The sequence below is a fragment of the Suricata suricatta genome, chromosome 10, assembly GCF_006229205.1.
Source record: "Suricata suricatta isolate VVHF042 chromosome 10, meerkat_22Aug2017_6uvM2_HiC, whole genome shotgun sequence".
In the NCBI taxonomy this organism is placed as follows: domain Eukaryota; kingdom Metazoa; phylum Chordata; class Mammalia; order Carnivora; family Herpestidae; genus Suricata; species Suricata suricatta.
In genome coordinates this window covers 120,064,272-120,079,497 of record NC_043709.1, presented here as the reverse complement: position 1 = coordinate 120,079,497, position 15,226 = coordinate 120,064,272, and the positions used below count along the sequence as shown (strand labels likewise).

Sequence of the window (15,226 nt, the reverse complement as noted above, 5' to 3'; positions counted from 1 at the left end):
GGTTTTCAGTACGGGAGGGGGAATAAAAAGATAGATGTTTCGGTGGAAATTTATAATTAATATGTCCCAGGTACCCGCGTAATGCCATGTGCTTTAATCTGTGCGCTTCTCAGTGAGCGCGAGCTACAGAAAGGCATTTCTCAGAGGCCCGGATCTGGGGCGCCCGGCTTCCCTACTTCCGGCCCCGCCTACCCACCCACCGTTGCTAGGAGACGTGATGTCACCGGAAACGAGGCCTGGGATTGGCTGGAGCGAGGGGAAGCCCCTCCCCCTCGGCAACCTCGGCGCCCGGCGTTGGCTTCACAGTGTTTGTAGGCCTAGGGGTGAGGGTCTGCGGAAGGTAGAACCTGCTGCGGCCCCGCCCGTCCTCCCGCCGCTGAGTCCTCAGGCTCCTGCCGCCCTGCCTTGCCCTGCCTTGCCCAGCCGCTGGGGCGGGCCGCCGGGCGGGCTTCTCCGGTGCGGCTGCCCGTGCTTCTGACTGACAGGCACGGTTCCTACAGCCCGCGCAGCCCGCCACGTCCCCGCTCTCGGCCGACGGCACAGCGAGGCGGGTGACCTTTCTGAGCCCAGCGCGATGAAGGCTACCTGCTCCCGGCTGGCGCGGCTTCCTCGGCGCCGCTGGCGACGGCTTGTGCCGTTCCCGCCGCCGCTTCCACTACTATTGCTGCTGCTGCTGCTGGCGGCCGCGGGGCCGGCACACGGCTGGGAGAGCGGAGACCTGGAGTTATTTGACTTGGTGGAGGAGGTGCAGCTCAACTTCTACCAGTTCCTCGGAGTGGAGCAGGTAAGCGGGGCCGCCGGCCGGCCCGAGTGCTGTGCTTCCTTCGGCTGCTCCGGGGAAGAAACGTGCAGGTCGGGGCGGAAGAGAGGGGGTGGGGGCGGGCTTTGACCCGGTTTCCACGGAGGGAGCCGGGCGCCCCGGCCAGGACTTGGTTAGCCTGGCCGTCCTCCTCTGCTCGGTCCCCCAGGGTCTCTTCGTAACCCTAGCCGCGGGGTTTGTGTCCCTCCCCCAGTTCCTCTTCGCCGTGCCGCACTTCTCAAGTTCCGGTCCTAGTGACAGAGGGACGATGCCACCACCATCCTGGGCTGGTGGTACCTGCTCTTGCCTCTGCCTTTCTGCGGAGGGTCCTTCCAGCCAGCTGTGCTGGAGGAAGGAGGAAGAGTGGTTCGAGTAGACCTTTTACACCGTTCCTTTCTTGGCCCATGAATGTGGAGGGAATAGCCATGTCTCCCCTAAATTTTCACCTACTCGGTTACACTTTTTATTTTAGCTGCTCCCTTGCTTCTTCCTTTCCGGGAAGGCAGGAATGCATTTTGGTTGGCGCCCGTGTTGCAGAAGTTTTTCTTGCACCGTACTTTGGAGTTTTTAGGCTGTTGGATAGCGGTTCGTATTACAATTTAGAAACCTGGAGGATCTTGAAGCTTCCACGGTGTTGGTCCTGCAGTTAGATTAGAGGGAGCTATTAAGTTTTCTGGGCTTTGGAGGCACTTTGGGTGCTACAGGAAGAGAAGCCCAACCAATAGCCCAAGATTGTTTTCTTTGTTTTTCTTTTCTTTTGTAGCTCAAGACTAGCTTGTAAGATCCGTTTGTTGATCTTTACTTCTACCTTGGGAGTCGTGATTGAGCGTAGATATTCAGTCTCTGTCTGAAACCTGCTGTCAAGAAGAAGATGACATTTCACTGATTTAAGGATAATGGGGTAAAAAACTTAGACTTTCATACGATCTCACTGAGCCCTTTAAAAAGTGGCGTGAGTAGTTACGTGGGTAAAAAACATTGTTTACCAATAATTGTCATCAACGCACCCTTCAGGTGATTAGATGTGAAGTGCACATTTTTCACCTATAGGTTATCATAAATTTATATGACCTGTTGAACTTAACACTAAATAGAAATGTACATTTAAATGAAATATAATGGAATACAAAATTGCTTTTGCCATGGCGCCATGATTTTAACGATTTCATTTTTGTAAGAGTTATAAAGTGTAAGCATTTCACACTTCAGATTCTTACATGCAAGTAATTATATAATATCTGTATTCATTATCTTCACTTGATGCCACTTCCTATTCATAGAGACAAAGTATACCTCATTTTCAGAGTAAATGATGATACAGTGTTTACAAATCAGTGAAGGTATAACTCTGAAGACTTTTAAGAATGCCTTAAATATCAAGAATACTTTTTAGAATTTATCATGATTGATTAAACTCTGTAGAGAGTTATATATAACCTGTCCAAAGATACTGAAGATGCTTTTCAGTTACTGATGGAAAATTAAGTCCCTTTAAAAGAATACAGAAATTTAGTAGCAGTAGTTTAACATTTGATTATATAATCTAGCTTGCATGTGTACCCTCATAGAATTTTCATTTATAATTTCATGCAGTTTAATTTCAGAGTTAATTAGGCAGTATCAACAACCAGAGCACTTAACTATTTGGGCAAAGATGGGAAAGTAAAGATGCATAGATAATCAAGAAGATTCTATGTGAAGGTAGAATTTGAAAAGAAGGATCCTGAAAATTGCTTTAATCTGTGTTTCTCTGTCTAGTTGTGTTGAAATTGGAAGGAATCACAGACGAAATTGTATTCTATCCAAGCAGAGACACTGATTGGAACAAGTTCTTTACATTACATTGAATCTTAACTTTCTTGGAAGACTTTAAGGGGACCAGAATTTGGTAGAGACAAATGCAGCCTCTTTTCGGTCCTGACTGTGTAATTTTCAGAACCAATCAAGCTTTTGGTGACTAGCCAGATGTGAGGGAGCAGGACAAAGTAGATAGGTTACTCAGAGTTGCAACCTGGGTATACACTCATCAGTTTTGTTGTCTGTTCAACAGATTTATTTGGTGTCTGCTAAATTTTAAGCACTGGGAATTGGCTGGTATATAAAACAAAACCCCCTCGCCTCATGAAACTTACTTTTTAGTAGGGGGAAATAATGGTAAACAGCCAAAGAAGTAAATCTAATTGTTAGGAGGTCAGAAAAGGTCTCTGAAGGAGTAAGGAAGTGAGTCTATTCACAAGCTGGGGAAGAACATTCAAGAGAGGCAGCCGGTAAATGCTAAGACCTTGAGACAAGAGCTTGCATGATGTTTGAGGAATAGCCAGGCAGCCAGCATGGCTGGAGCCATGAGGGACAGTAGCAGGAGATGAGATCAGAGTCATGGACTTAGGCTATTACTTATAAGTTGAGGGTCCATGTTGGGGAGTTGAACAGAAGAGGTACATGATTTGACTTAAATTTCAGAATGATTATCGTGTTGAGGTTCGTTTGTATATATGTCATTAGTTACCTAAAGGGATAATTGTGGTATAGAATGTAAGAATCATCAATCTGGCCGGATTCTGGATTTAATTTGAACAAAGTGCTGATAGAATTTTACTGATTGTTTGAATCTAGAATATAAGAAGGAAAAGTTGAGGATAATTCTAAAGTTCTTGGCGTTGGTAACTAAATAAATACTTGTCTAATTGCAGGTACTATCTACTGAGATGGAGAAGACGGGTATAGAGGCAGGTCTGGTTGGGGGAAAATTAGAAATTTGGTTTTGGGCGTGCTAAATTTAAGGTGTCAAACATTCAAGTGGATCTGACATATAGATAATTGGTTATGTAAGTCTGGAATTACAAGGAAAAAGGTTTGAGCTGCAGATATAAATTTGGGAGTCCTTGGCACTTAGAAAGTAATTAGAAGCCATAAAATTGGGTAAGTTCACCAGGGGGAGGGATTATAAGAAGAGAAAAACAGAGGTCTGGGAGTTAAGCTATGGGCCTTCCAAACTTTAAGAGTCAGGGAGATGTGGGAGAACCAGCAAAGGAGATAGATAAGGAACAGCCAATAAAATAGGAGGCAAACCAAGAAAAAGGTGGTCTCTTTCTAGTCAAGTAAAGAAAGTATTTTAAAAAGGAGAAAGTGATCATGCCGATGTAATTAAAATAAAATGAGTTCTGAGAATTGACTGTTGAATGTTACAGTGTAGAGACCATTGGCTGCCTCAGCAGGAGCTGCTTTGGTGTGGTGGTGAGATCCTTAGTTTGGTTAGATTGCGTTCAGGAGAGAAAGAAGGGAAAGCATTGGAGACAATCAATATAAAAAGTTTTTTGTGATATCCACATGCCAACTAGAAGCCAGGATGATAGAGACTGAATGTAGCATCCATTTAATCCCCTTTTCCACCAGATCTAAAATAGTTAACTCAGTCACTCTCTAAACTCTGTAACCGTAATGACTCATGACTGTTAGAACTCGACTAGGCCAGTTTCCAACTTATAACCGTGGACAGTTGCCTCATATTTAGGACAAATGGTATCTTTATTTACTTCATGGTTAGGTACATAGTAGACACTTAAATATTAGCTTATGTAGAGATGTGCAGAGATGGAAGAAGAGTTGTAGTGAAAAGAGAAACTTTTGATTGGGAGAAGCAGGACTCTAGCCCATTTTGCATTGAAACTGTAGTTATAAATGTTTTTAAAACCTTTATTTTCATCAAAACACTTGTGAAAGTGAGTTCTATACTGTGGATGTGAGAAGTGATAACTGTGTTTTTAGGTCTTATTTAAGTCCCAGTTAGTTAACACACAGGGTAATATTAACTTCAGATGTGCGTTTTAATGATTTGACACTTTTTACAAAACCCGGCGTTTATCGCAGGTGCGCTCCTTAATCCCCGTCACCTGGTTAACTCGTCCCTCTTCACCTTTCTTCTGTGACCATCAGTTTGTTCTCTGTAGTTAAGAGTCTGTTTCTCGCTTTCTCTCTCTTACTCCCCGCCCCATGATCGATTACTTTGTTTCCTAAATTCCGCATATGGGTGAAATCATCTGGTATTTGTCTTTCACTGACTTATTTCACTTAGCATAATACTCTAGCTCCATCCATGTTATTGCAAGTGGCCAGATTTCATTCTTTTTTTTTATGGCTAATATTCCATTGTGTGTATATGTATGCGTGTGTCTCACATCTTTATCCATTCATCAGCCATAGACACTTGGGCACTCTCCACAATTTGGCTACTGTAGATAATGCTGCTATGAACATTGGGGTGCAAGTATCCCTCTGAATTAGTATTTTTGTATTCTTTAGGTAAATACCTAGTAGTGCAGTTGCTGGATCATTGGGTAGTTCTATTTTTAACTTTTTGAGGAATTTCTATACTGTTTTCTACAGTAGAATGCACCAGTTTGCATTCCCACCAACAGTGTAAGAGAGTTCCCCTTTGGTCACATCCGTAACGCCTGTTTCTTCTGTGTTGTTGATTTTAGCCATTGTGACAGGTGTGAGGTGGTAGCTCATTGTAGTTTTGATATGTATTTCCCTGATGATGAGTGATGGTGAGTATCTTTCCATGAGTCTGTTGGCCATCTGGATGTCTTCTTTGGAAAAATGTCTCTTCATGTCTTCTACTCATTTTGATTAGATTATTTGTTTTTTGGGGTGTTGAGTTTGATAAGTTCTTTATATATTTTGGATACTAACCCTTAATCTGATATGTCATTTGCAAATATCTTCTCCCATTCTATAGGTTGCCTTTTAGTATTGTTGGTAAATTCTTTAGCTGTACAGAAGCTTTTTATTTTGATAAAGTCCTAATGATTTTGTTTTGCTTTTATTTCACTTGCTTCAGGAGACATATCTAGTAAGTTGCTATAGCTGATGTCAAAGAGGTTACTGCCTGTGTTCTCCTCTAGGATTTTTAATGGGCCTCACATTTAGGTCTGAATCCATTTTGAATTTCTTTTTGTGTATGGTGTAAGAAAGTGGTTTAGTTTATTTTTTTGCATGTTGCTGTCCAGTTTTCCCAACACCATTTGTTGAAGAGACTGTCTTTTTTCCATTAGATATTCTTTCCTGCTTTGTTGAAGATTAATTGCCCATATAGTTGTGGATTCATTCGTGGGTTTTCTGTTCCTTTGACCTATGGAATAAGGAAAAATAAACAGACGTGTTTATTTTTGTGCCAGTACCATATTGTCTTGCTCACTACAGCTTTGTAAAATAACGTAAAGTCCGGAATTGTGATGCTTCTACCTTTGCTTTTCTTTTTCAGCATTGCTCTGTCTTTTCAGGGTCTTTTGTGGTTCCATACAAATTTTAGGATTATTTGTTCTAGCTCCGTGGGAAAATGCTGGCGCTATTTTGATAGGGATTACATTAAGTATGTAGATAGCTTTGGGTAATATAGGCTTTTTAACAATATGTGTTCTTCCAGTCCATGGACGTGGAATGTTTCCATTTCTTCGTGTCTTCTTCAATTTCTTTCAGCAGTGTTTTATTCTTTTAAGAGTATAGGTCTTTCACCTCTTTGGTTAGGTATATTCCTAGGTATCTTATGTTTTTGGTGCAATTGTAAATAGAACTGATTTCTTGGTTTTTCTTTCTGCTGCTTCATTATTGGTATATAGAAATGCAACAGATTTCTGTGCATTGATTTTGTATCCTGAGACTTTACTGAATTCATGTATCAGTTCTAGCTATTTTTTGGTGGAGACTTTCGAATTTTCTATATAGAGTCATACCATCTGAAAATAGTGGAAGTTTTACTTCTTCCTTACTGATTTAGATGCCTTTATTTCTATTTGTTGTCTGATTGCTGTGACTAGGACTTCCAGTACTTTGTTAAATAACAGTGGTGAAGGGGACATCCTTATCTTGTTCCTGACCATAGAGAGAAAACTCTATTTTTCTCCATTGAGGATGATATTAGCTGAGTTTTTTGTATATGACCTTTTTGATGTTGAGGTATGTTCCCTCTAATCCTGCGTTGTCGAGGGTTTTTATCATGAATAGATGTTGTACTTTGTCCAGTGCTTTCTCAGTATATACTGAAAGGATTATATGGTTCTTCATTCTTTTATTAATGTGGTGTATCACATGGGTTACTGTGCAAATATTGAGCCACATTTGCAGCCTAGGAATAAATCCCACTTGATTGTGGTAGATGATTCTTTTAATGTACTGTTGGATGTGGTTTGCTAGTATTTTATTGAGAATTTCTGCATCCAGGTTCATTAGGGATATTGGCCCATAGTTTTCTTTTTTTAGTGGAGTCTTTGGTTTTTGTAGCAGGGTAATGTTGGCCTCAGAATGAATTTGAAAGTTTTTCTTCCTTTTCTGTTTTTTGGAATAGTTTGAGAATAAGTATTAACTCTTCTTTAAATGTTCGATAAAACTCACCTGTGAAGCCATCTGGCCCTGGACTTGTGTTTATTGGGAGATTTTTGAGTACCAATTCAATTTCTTTGCTAGTTATTGACCTGTTCATGTTTTCTATCTTATTTCTTCCTGTTTCAGTTTTGGTGGTTTATATGTTTCTAGGAATTTATCTATTTCTTCCAGGTTTTCTAATTTGTTGGCATATACATTTTCATAATATTCTCTTATAATTGTTTGTAGTTTTGTGGTGTTGGTTGTTATTTCTTCTCATTGTGATTTTATTTATTTGGATCTTTCTCTTTTCTTTTTGATAAGTGTGGCTAGGGGTTTATCAGTTAATTTTTTTTTAAAGAACAGCTTCCTGGTTTCATTGATCTGTTCTATTGTTTTGTTTTGTTTTATTTTATTATTATTTTTTTAGTGTCTATATCATGAATTTCTACCATAATCTTTATTATTTACTTCTTCTGCTGGTTTTAGGCATTGTTTGTTGTTCTTTTACTAGCTCTTTTAGGTGTAAAGTTAGATTGTTCATTAGCTTTTTCTTGCTTCTTGAGGTAGACGTATACTACTGTATACTTTCCTCTTCAGACCACTTTTGCTGCATCTCAAAGATTTTGGACTGTTGTGTTTTGTTTCCATTTTCATTTGTTTCCCTGTATTTTTTAAATTTCTTCTTTGATTTCCTGGTTGACCCACTTATTATTTAGCAGTGTGTTGGTTAACCTCCATGTATTTGTGATCTTTCCAAATTTTTTCTTGTGATTGATCTCAAGTTTCATAGTATTGTGGTCAGAAAATATGCATGGTATCATCTCCATCTTTTTTGTACTTGTTGAGGCCTAATTACTGACTTAGTATGTGATCTACACATCCCGTCTACACTTGACAAGAATGTGTATTCTGCTGCTTTAGGATGGAATGTTTTGAATATATTCGTTAAGTCCATCTGGTCTAGTGTGTCATTCAAAGCCATTGTTTCCTTGTTGATTTTCTGTTTAGATGATCTGTCCATTGATGTAACTGTAGTAGTAAAGTCCTTTACCATTGTTGTATTATTATCTATTATTTATTATCTATTTCCTTTATGTGTGTTATTGCTTTATATATTTGGGTGCTTCCATGTTGGAGGCATAAATATTTACAATTGTATCTTCTGTTGGATTGTCCCCTTTATTACGATGCAGTGCTTTAGTTATAGTCTTTGTTTTAGAATCTAGTTTGTCTGATATTAGTATTGCTACTCCGGCTTTTTTATTTTTTTTTTGACATCCATTTGCATGATCAATGTTTTTCCATCCCCTCTCTTTCAATCTGCCGGCATCTTTATGTCTAAAATGAGTCTCTTTTAGCCGATAAAGCGAGGTCTTCTTTGTTTGTTTGTTTTAATCCATTCTGATACCCTTTTTGATTGAGGCATTTAGTACATTTACATTCAGAGTAGTTATTGATAAAGATGTATTTAATGCCATTTTATTACTTATTTTGTCATTGTTTATGGAGATTTTCACTCTTCCTCTCTTGTCTTTGTCACTTGTGCTCTTTCCTTTCCATTCAGTCCCCTTTATTATTTCTTGCAGTGCTGGTTTAGTGATCATGATTTCCTTCAGTTTTTTGTGTATCTGGGAAAATCTTTATCTCTCCTTCTATCCTAAAAGAAAGCCTTGCTGGGTAGAGTGTACTTGGCTGCAGACTTTTCCCATTTAGTACTTTGAATATATCATGTCACTCCCTTCTGGCTTGCCAAGTTTTGGTTGAGAAATCTCCAGTTAGCTTTATGGGTTGTCCCTTGTAAGTTAAGGACTTATTTTGTCGTGCTGCTTTTAAGATTTTTTTCTTTATCACTCTATTTTGCAAATTAAAAAAATGTTTATTTGTGTGTGTGAGAGAGAGTGTGTGCGTGAGTGGGGGAGGGGTGAGAGAGAGGAGAGACAGGATCCCAAGCCAGGCCCCCCACTTTAAGTGCAGAATCACAAATCTATGAGGCCATAACCTGAAATCAAAAATTGGACACTTAACTGACTAGGCCACCCAGGCATCCCATATATTTTGCAAATTTATTTATAATAAGTCTTGGTGTTGGCCAGCTTTTGTTGATTTTGATGGGCATTCTCTGTGCCTCCTGGATCTGGATTTGTGTGTTTCCTTCCCCAGATTAAGGAAGTTTTCAGCTGTTATTTCTTGAAGTAAATTTTCTTCCCCTTTTATCTCTCTCCTTTTGGAACTCTGTGATGTGAATATTATTGCATTTGACGGAATCTCTCAATTCCCTAAGCCTATTCTTATGTTCCATAATTATTCTTTCTTTTTTTTGTTTAGCTTCATTGTTTTCCATTTTTCTGTCTTCTATATCATTTATTCATTCTTCTGCTTCTTCCAGCCTTGTGTTTGTTGCATTAAGCCTTTTTCCAATCTCAGTTATTGCAGTTTTTCATTTCTGATGGATTCTTTTTTAACTCTTTTATCTCTGTGGTAAGGGTCTCCCTAAGGTCTTCTTTTCTCAAGCCCAGCTGAAATTACTGTTTTAAGTAACATCATAGTATTTTGTTTTAAAAACTAAATATTTGGGGTTTTAATTTATATTTACTGAAATTTTTGTTGAAGAGTGTCATTAGAATTTAATTAAAAAGTTAATTTAGAATTTGGATCTCATTACAGTCCTTGTTAATATTAAATTAAGTAGAGGGGCGCCTGGGTGGCTTAGTTGATTAAGTGTCCAACTTCGTCTCAGGTCATGATCTTGTGGTTTGTGAGTTCGAGCTCCATGTTGGGCTCTGCTGACAGCTCAGAGCCTGGAGCCTGCTTCAGATTCTGTGTCTCCCTCTCTCTTTTTGCCACTCCCCCACCCATGCTCTGTCTCTCAAAAATAAATAAAAACATTAAAAAATATTAAATAAGGTTAGGATTTATTAATTCATTTAGTAGGTGTTTCTGATTAATATCATCCACCAATTGAAATCTCATATGTAAGTGGGGCATGTTGCAAAAGCAAGGGTATGCCACATTCTACATTTCTGGTTAGAGAGAATATGTGTTTCATTATTAGACACCCATTTTAGTGCCAGTGAGGCAGTAACTGTAAAGCTCTGTCCAGCTACACAGTCATCTAATAGAGTTTAAATAGTTAAAGGTAAAGAGTAATTGTTGAGGATGAGTCTGAGATTAAGAAATAAAGGGTATCATAGTATAAACAGCAGTATTAAAATGGAAAAGAAGCAATATTAAAATGCCACTGAGCACAAACACCAGAATTCTAAGAGGAAATACTTTTCTTAGTTAAACAAATTTTGGAACACCTATAAGTCCTGGTTATTGAAGGCACAAGAATTTTAAAAAGCTATATGAGACTTTACTGTGGCTTGTATAAGGAGCAGTGGTCAAAACAAGTTAAGACCAGAAAGATCATTGTCATTTACTGGGAAGGTCCAGACAGATCATAGGGAAATCATAAGGTACATATACATGCCTACTAAAGAAGGTAGAGACTTCTTATTTCTAGTCAATTTTTAAGGACTTTATTCATACAACATTAAAATGGGCCAAGATAAGGAAGCTATCCCATTTATACATTACCAGGAAGCCTCTGACTTTTTGGAATTAACAAATATTGCAATCTTATTAGTTATATTCAGTGACAACACTTTTAGTTAACAGATTGAAAATTAGTATTTAGGTTCTTTTCTGGCTTTAAGCAGTGTTTTGTGTTAATATTTGATTTCTAAATTTGACTTGAGAAAGTTAACATGTATGTATAATGTAGGATAGCTGGAAATCGTGATTTTACTTGTAGTTGACTATATCATATCTTATGGTATTTTTTAATGGATCTTTTATTTATGAAGGGAAATAGGCTTCTTGTGTTTAAAGCATTTTAGCTTAGACATTTGATAAAGTTTAAATGATTGCCATGCTGTGCAAGTTCTGCAGTAGTTCACAGAATTAACGTGGGACTTTTTGGTATCATGCCTTTAGAAGTAGCCTATGAGGTTTTACTTCGAGTAAATTAGATTGATCTTGAAATTAGTTGCTGTGGAAAGTGTCAGAGGTTTTCAGTAACGCTGCCAACTCTCAAACTCTTGTTGAAACCACTTATTTTGAATCACCTCAAAGCCTGCAGCATATTTGGCAGATTATTCTCATTAATAGTAAGTCTTTAAGATGGATTTGATTTGATTTTAGGTATATCTGATTGTCATTTGGAGCTCAGTTCAGTGACTGAATTGGGTTAGCCAGTGTGGGTATATACTGTTTGGACTGATAAAATGATCTGAATATAAATTTTAATGTAAGGTTCATAAACTGTTTTAAGGACTATTTTCAAAGAAGATTTCCAGAGACGTTTGGAGTATGAAGTATAAACAGAATATATTCTAGTAAACAACTTTTGGAATGCTTATTACTTTGTGGGTAGCAAATTTTTAAAATATCTTTACTTACAGAAGAAAAATATATAAAGTTTATCTTAATTTTTAGAGAGGTAGAAAAATACAGAGCTAGAAGAAAATAAATCTCCTGCTTTTAATATTAAGAACAAGTATTCATATAATACTTCTCACAAAGCTTGTTAAAGCAGAGTGGCAGAGGAACCAGAATAAATGTAAGGGACAGGGACAGTGCTGAAAATGCCACTGAGATGGGAAAGTAGGAAATACATAGGGAGAGGGAAATGTGGAAAAATGCATAGATCACAAATAAAAATGGAAATGGCGTACTATCTCCATCTTGTGGCCTTCTTTGGATATTGTCAGTAAAATTGCTGAGGGGTTGTATTTTCACAACTGTAGGCATAAGTAAAAATAAAATTTGAGTCAGGTGAAGATAAAATATGGGTCAGAGATTTTTGCACTGTTTTGTGTGAACCTTTAAAACCAAGCGCCCCAACTGGTGTGCTACAAGCAACTGTGCTTAGATAATGATGTTTTCCCTTGGGCGGCCTTAACAGTGTACTCCAATATGTCTTTACAAATCTAATTTTCTGCGAAATGCCATGGTATAAAAAAGGTTGGAAAAGCACTGTGAGGGCATATAGTTCTGATGTCTTCCAGGGGAAAATTTCTAAGCCTGTGTGTGCGCGTGCGCGCGCATGCACAGCTGTGCATACACAAACATAAATATAATAGTTCTATAACATTAGTCTTATTAAAATCTTTGCTACACTAAAGACCCTTATTTAGCGCTCATAGATGCAAAAGCATTACTTACTGTATCAGGGAGAAAATCTGAATATTAAAGGAATCAATAAGTCTTTGATGAATTCATGTCCTTCAGTACTTGATTACTCATTCTGGATGATGGAGTAACCATTAAACATTACCATAGTTGGCAATAACTCAGAGAATTTGTACCAGTCCTCTGTGTGAAGAGGATACAAATAACTTTGGATATATAAATATACAAATTCTGAGTAGCCTAAAGTAATATTTGTGTTATTGGGAGATAGGTAATATCTTACACAGAAATCCTGACCTATATTTCAAATTTTTGGCATTTGACACTTTACCAAGCCACTGATCCCTTAGAGTAGCACTGTGCAATAGATTGTAATGCAAGCCACATATGTAATTTTGTATTTTCTAAAAGTTACATTTAAAAAGTAGAAAGAAACATTAATTTTAATAATATATTTAATCCAGTGTATCAAAAATATTTTGACATGTAATCATATTTAAAATGATTATTAATGAGACAGTTCACATTCTAGCTTTTTTACTGCCTTAAAAATCTGGTATGCATCTTACATTTTTACTTCTAGTATACTAACATGCTAAATTTTGATAAAAAACACTTGATCTGCACTGAGGTTTCATAAAATGTACAGCTAACAAGTAGATTCATGTGCTCAAATTCTTCCAAGCATACTTAAAAGCTTTCCAGTAACTGAATCAAATGTATTTTACATTTAAATGTAAATTAATCAAATAAAATTAAAAATTTGGTTTCTGAATTGTACTAGCACGTTTTAAGGGCTCAAATATGGCTAATGGCTACCACTTTGGAAAGCACGGGCTTAGAGAATTAGCATTTCTGTTATGTAGAGATATATTTAAATATTTTTGGATGCAATCACTAATTACTATTTCCATTTCATCAGGACATAGTTTGTAGTCTTCATATTTGTTTTTTGCATTTTAACTGAGCATAGTTTTTGTTGCTTTGTTTTGTTTTTAGATTGTTCCAGTTGTGCTAAATCTCACTTTCCTAGTTAGTTATCTGTCCTTTCCCATTCTTTTCTTTGGTCTATGCAGGCCATCTAAATAGTCGATGCAGCTCTTCTAGGGACAGCAGGTACTGAACGTCCATGTGTAGACGCCTGCCTACTAACAAGGGTGTTTTAAAGTAATCAGTTTAATTCAAATTGGTTATTTACTTTTGCTGATTTGCCTTTTTGATGATTCTTCAAGTGTTATTAACTTAATATTTTGTCTTCAGTGATGCTTTAACCAAGAATTCACCAATGTTCTGTAATTTTAACCTCGAGTTTGCCCATTCTTTCTATTAATTTGAAACTCATCCATCAAATACGTTGCTAGCTGTGAAATAGTTACTGTATTCTCTACTGTCATCTATTTTGATTGTTTTGTCTTTTTATTAAATGATTTTCAAAGGAGATTTCTAGATGCACTTCTACATGTCAGTATTTTGGCTCTTTATATATCAGTCAGGGATTCCAAGTCTCCTGTTTCACTAGATGCCTCTGCTGCCTCTACATAGTTCCTAACAAGTATTGCTTTCTTTTAGACTGAATAACTAATTGCTGATCTTTTTTACTTCACCTTTTGTAATTTCATACACAATTGAGGAAAATAAGTAGATCTTAATGTTGGTGATTCTTATATCCACCAATTGTTGTTTGAAGTAATCTTGACACAAGAAAGAACTTGCACTGAGGTCAGAGGTGTTAAAAATTCTATGTTGAGTGAAAAAAACAACAAAAACAAAAATTAAAAAGCCAATAATAGAATCCTGAAGTTGGACGAGGTCTCAGCAGTATCTAACCTACTTGCTCATATGGGAATCTCATCCATAGGTCTCCCGGCAGATAGTCACCTCCCCCCACATTTTATTTATGTCTGACAGTGGGGTTATGAAACAACCTGTTACGTTTTTGGATAATAGTACTCAGTGGAAACGTTCTTTAAAGCCCAAATCGTAATTCTTATGTCTACTTTCAGCTTCATTTGCATTTTTCCTTTGGAGTTCCTCTGAATATATATTCCCTGTAAATTATTGCACTGAAATACCTTAAAATAAATGCACAAGGAAAATAGTTACTTGTTGATTCTCTCTACAATAGTAGGGTTATTTAAAAACACACACACACAGTTCTTTGTATGTCAATTATACCTCAATAAAGCTATTAAAAAGAAAATGTACAGGCACCCTTGCGGGCCTTCTTGTTTTCATGGTCTTTAGATATGTACTAAATCCATCCTAGAGAAGATCCAAGCCATCATTTAGCATGATTTGAGATGGCTATGATTCACTGGGCTCATCAAAGTCAGCAACAGAAAATTTCTACAAGTTGAAAACAGTATGATTTGGGGGATGCCAGCTTTGATAATATAGACCACAAGATTAATTGAATTAAAACTGTCCCCAGTTGTCATAGACTCTTAAAGCAGGACCCACGTGTACAGTTGTACAGGTCGTGTGTCTACTTCAAACTTCCCGTCATTGTGATATAAAAATATTTTAGACTTGGAGATTATTATAAAGAACTGCACATCGGTAGCTCAGCTTGAAGAAACAGTTTCTCTTTCATGACTAAAATGTTACATTTCTTTCCATAAACTTTCAGTTTTTAAGTTCATCTTGAGTGGGAGTTTCTCCTTTCTCTGCAGCCCTCCCTAGGGGCCTCACAGTGGCTTTTCCTCCTTAGGCAGCTTAGGGCTCCCTCCTGAGGTTATATTAGGGCCACTGCAGACGCAGCTACCAACCTGCAGGTCGCTTACCCTGGTCCCAGCTGTGGGGCTGAAACCATGGCCTCTTGTAATCTTAGATACATAATATTTTGTGAACTGTGGCCTCAGGTAGTCACCTTCTTACTTTTTACTCCCC

General features: G+C 37.7%; 1 protein-coding gene across 1 annotated transcript in view; it reads left to right on the top strand.

Moving 5' to 3' along the window:
- The first annotated feature begins 270 nt into the window (after nt 1-270).
- DNAJC1 (DnaJ heat shock protein family (Hsp40) member C1) overlaps nt 271-15,226 on the top strand; it is a 205,854-nt gene continuing 190,898 nt past the window's right edge. The window contains exon 1 of the mRNA XM_029954409.1: nt 271-784. Within this exon, the coding sequence (XP_029810269.1) occupies nt 575-784 (210 nt within the window). The 5' untranslated portion in view covers nt 271-574. The remainder of the gene's footprint in view (nt 785-15,226) is intronic.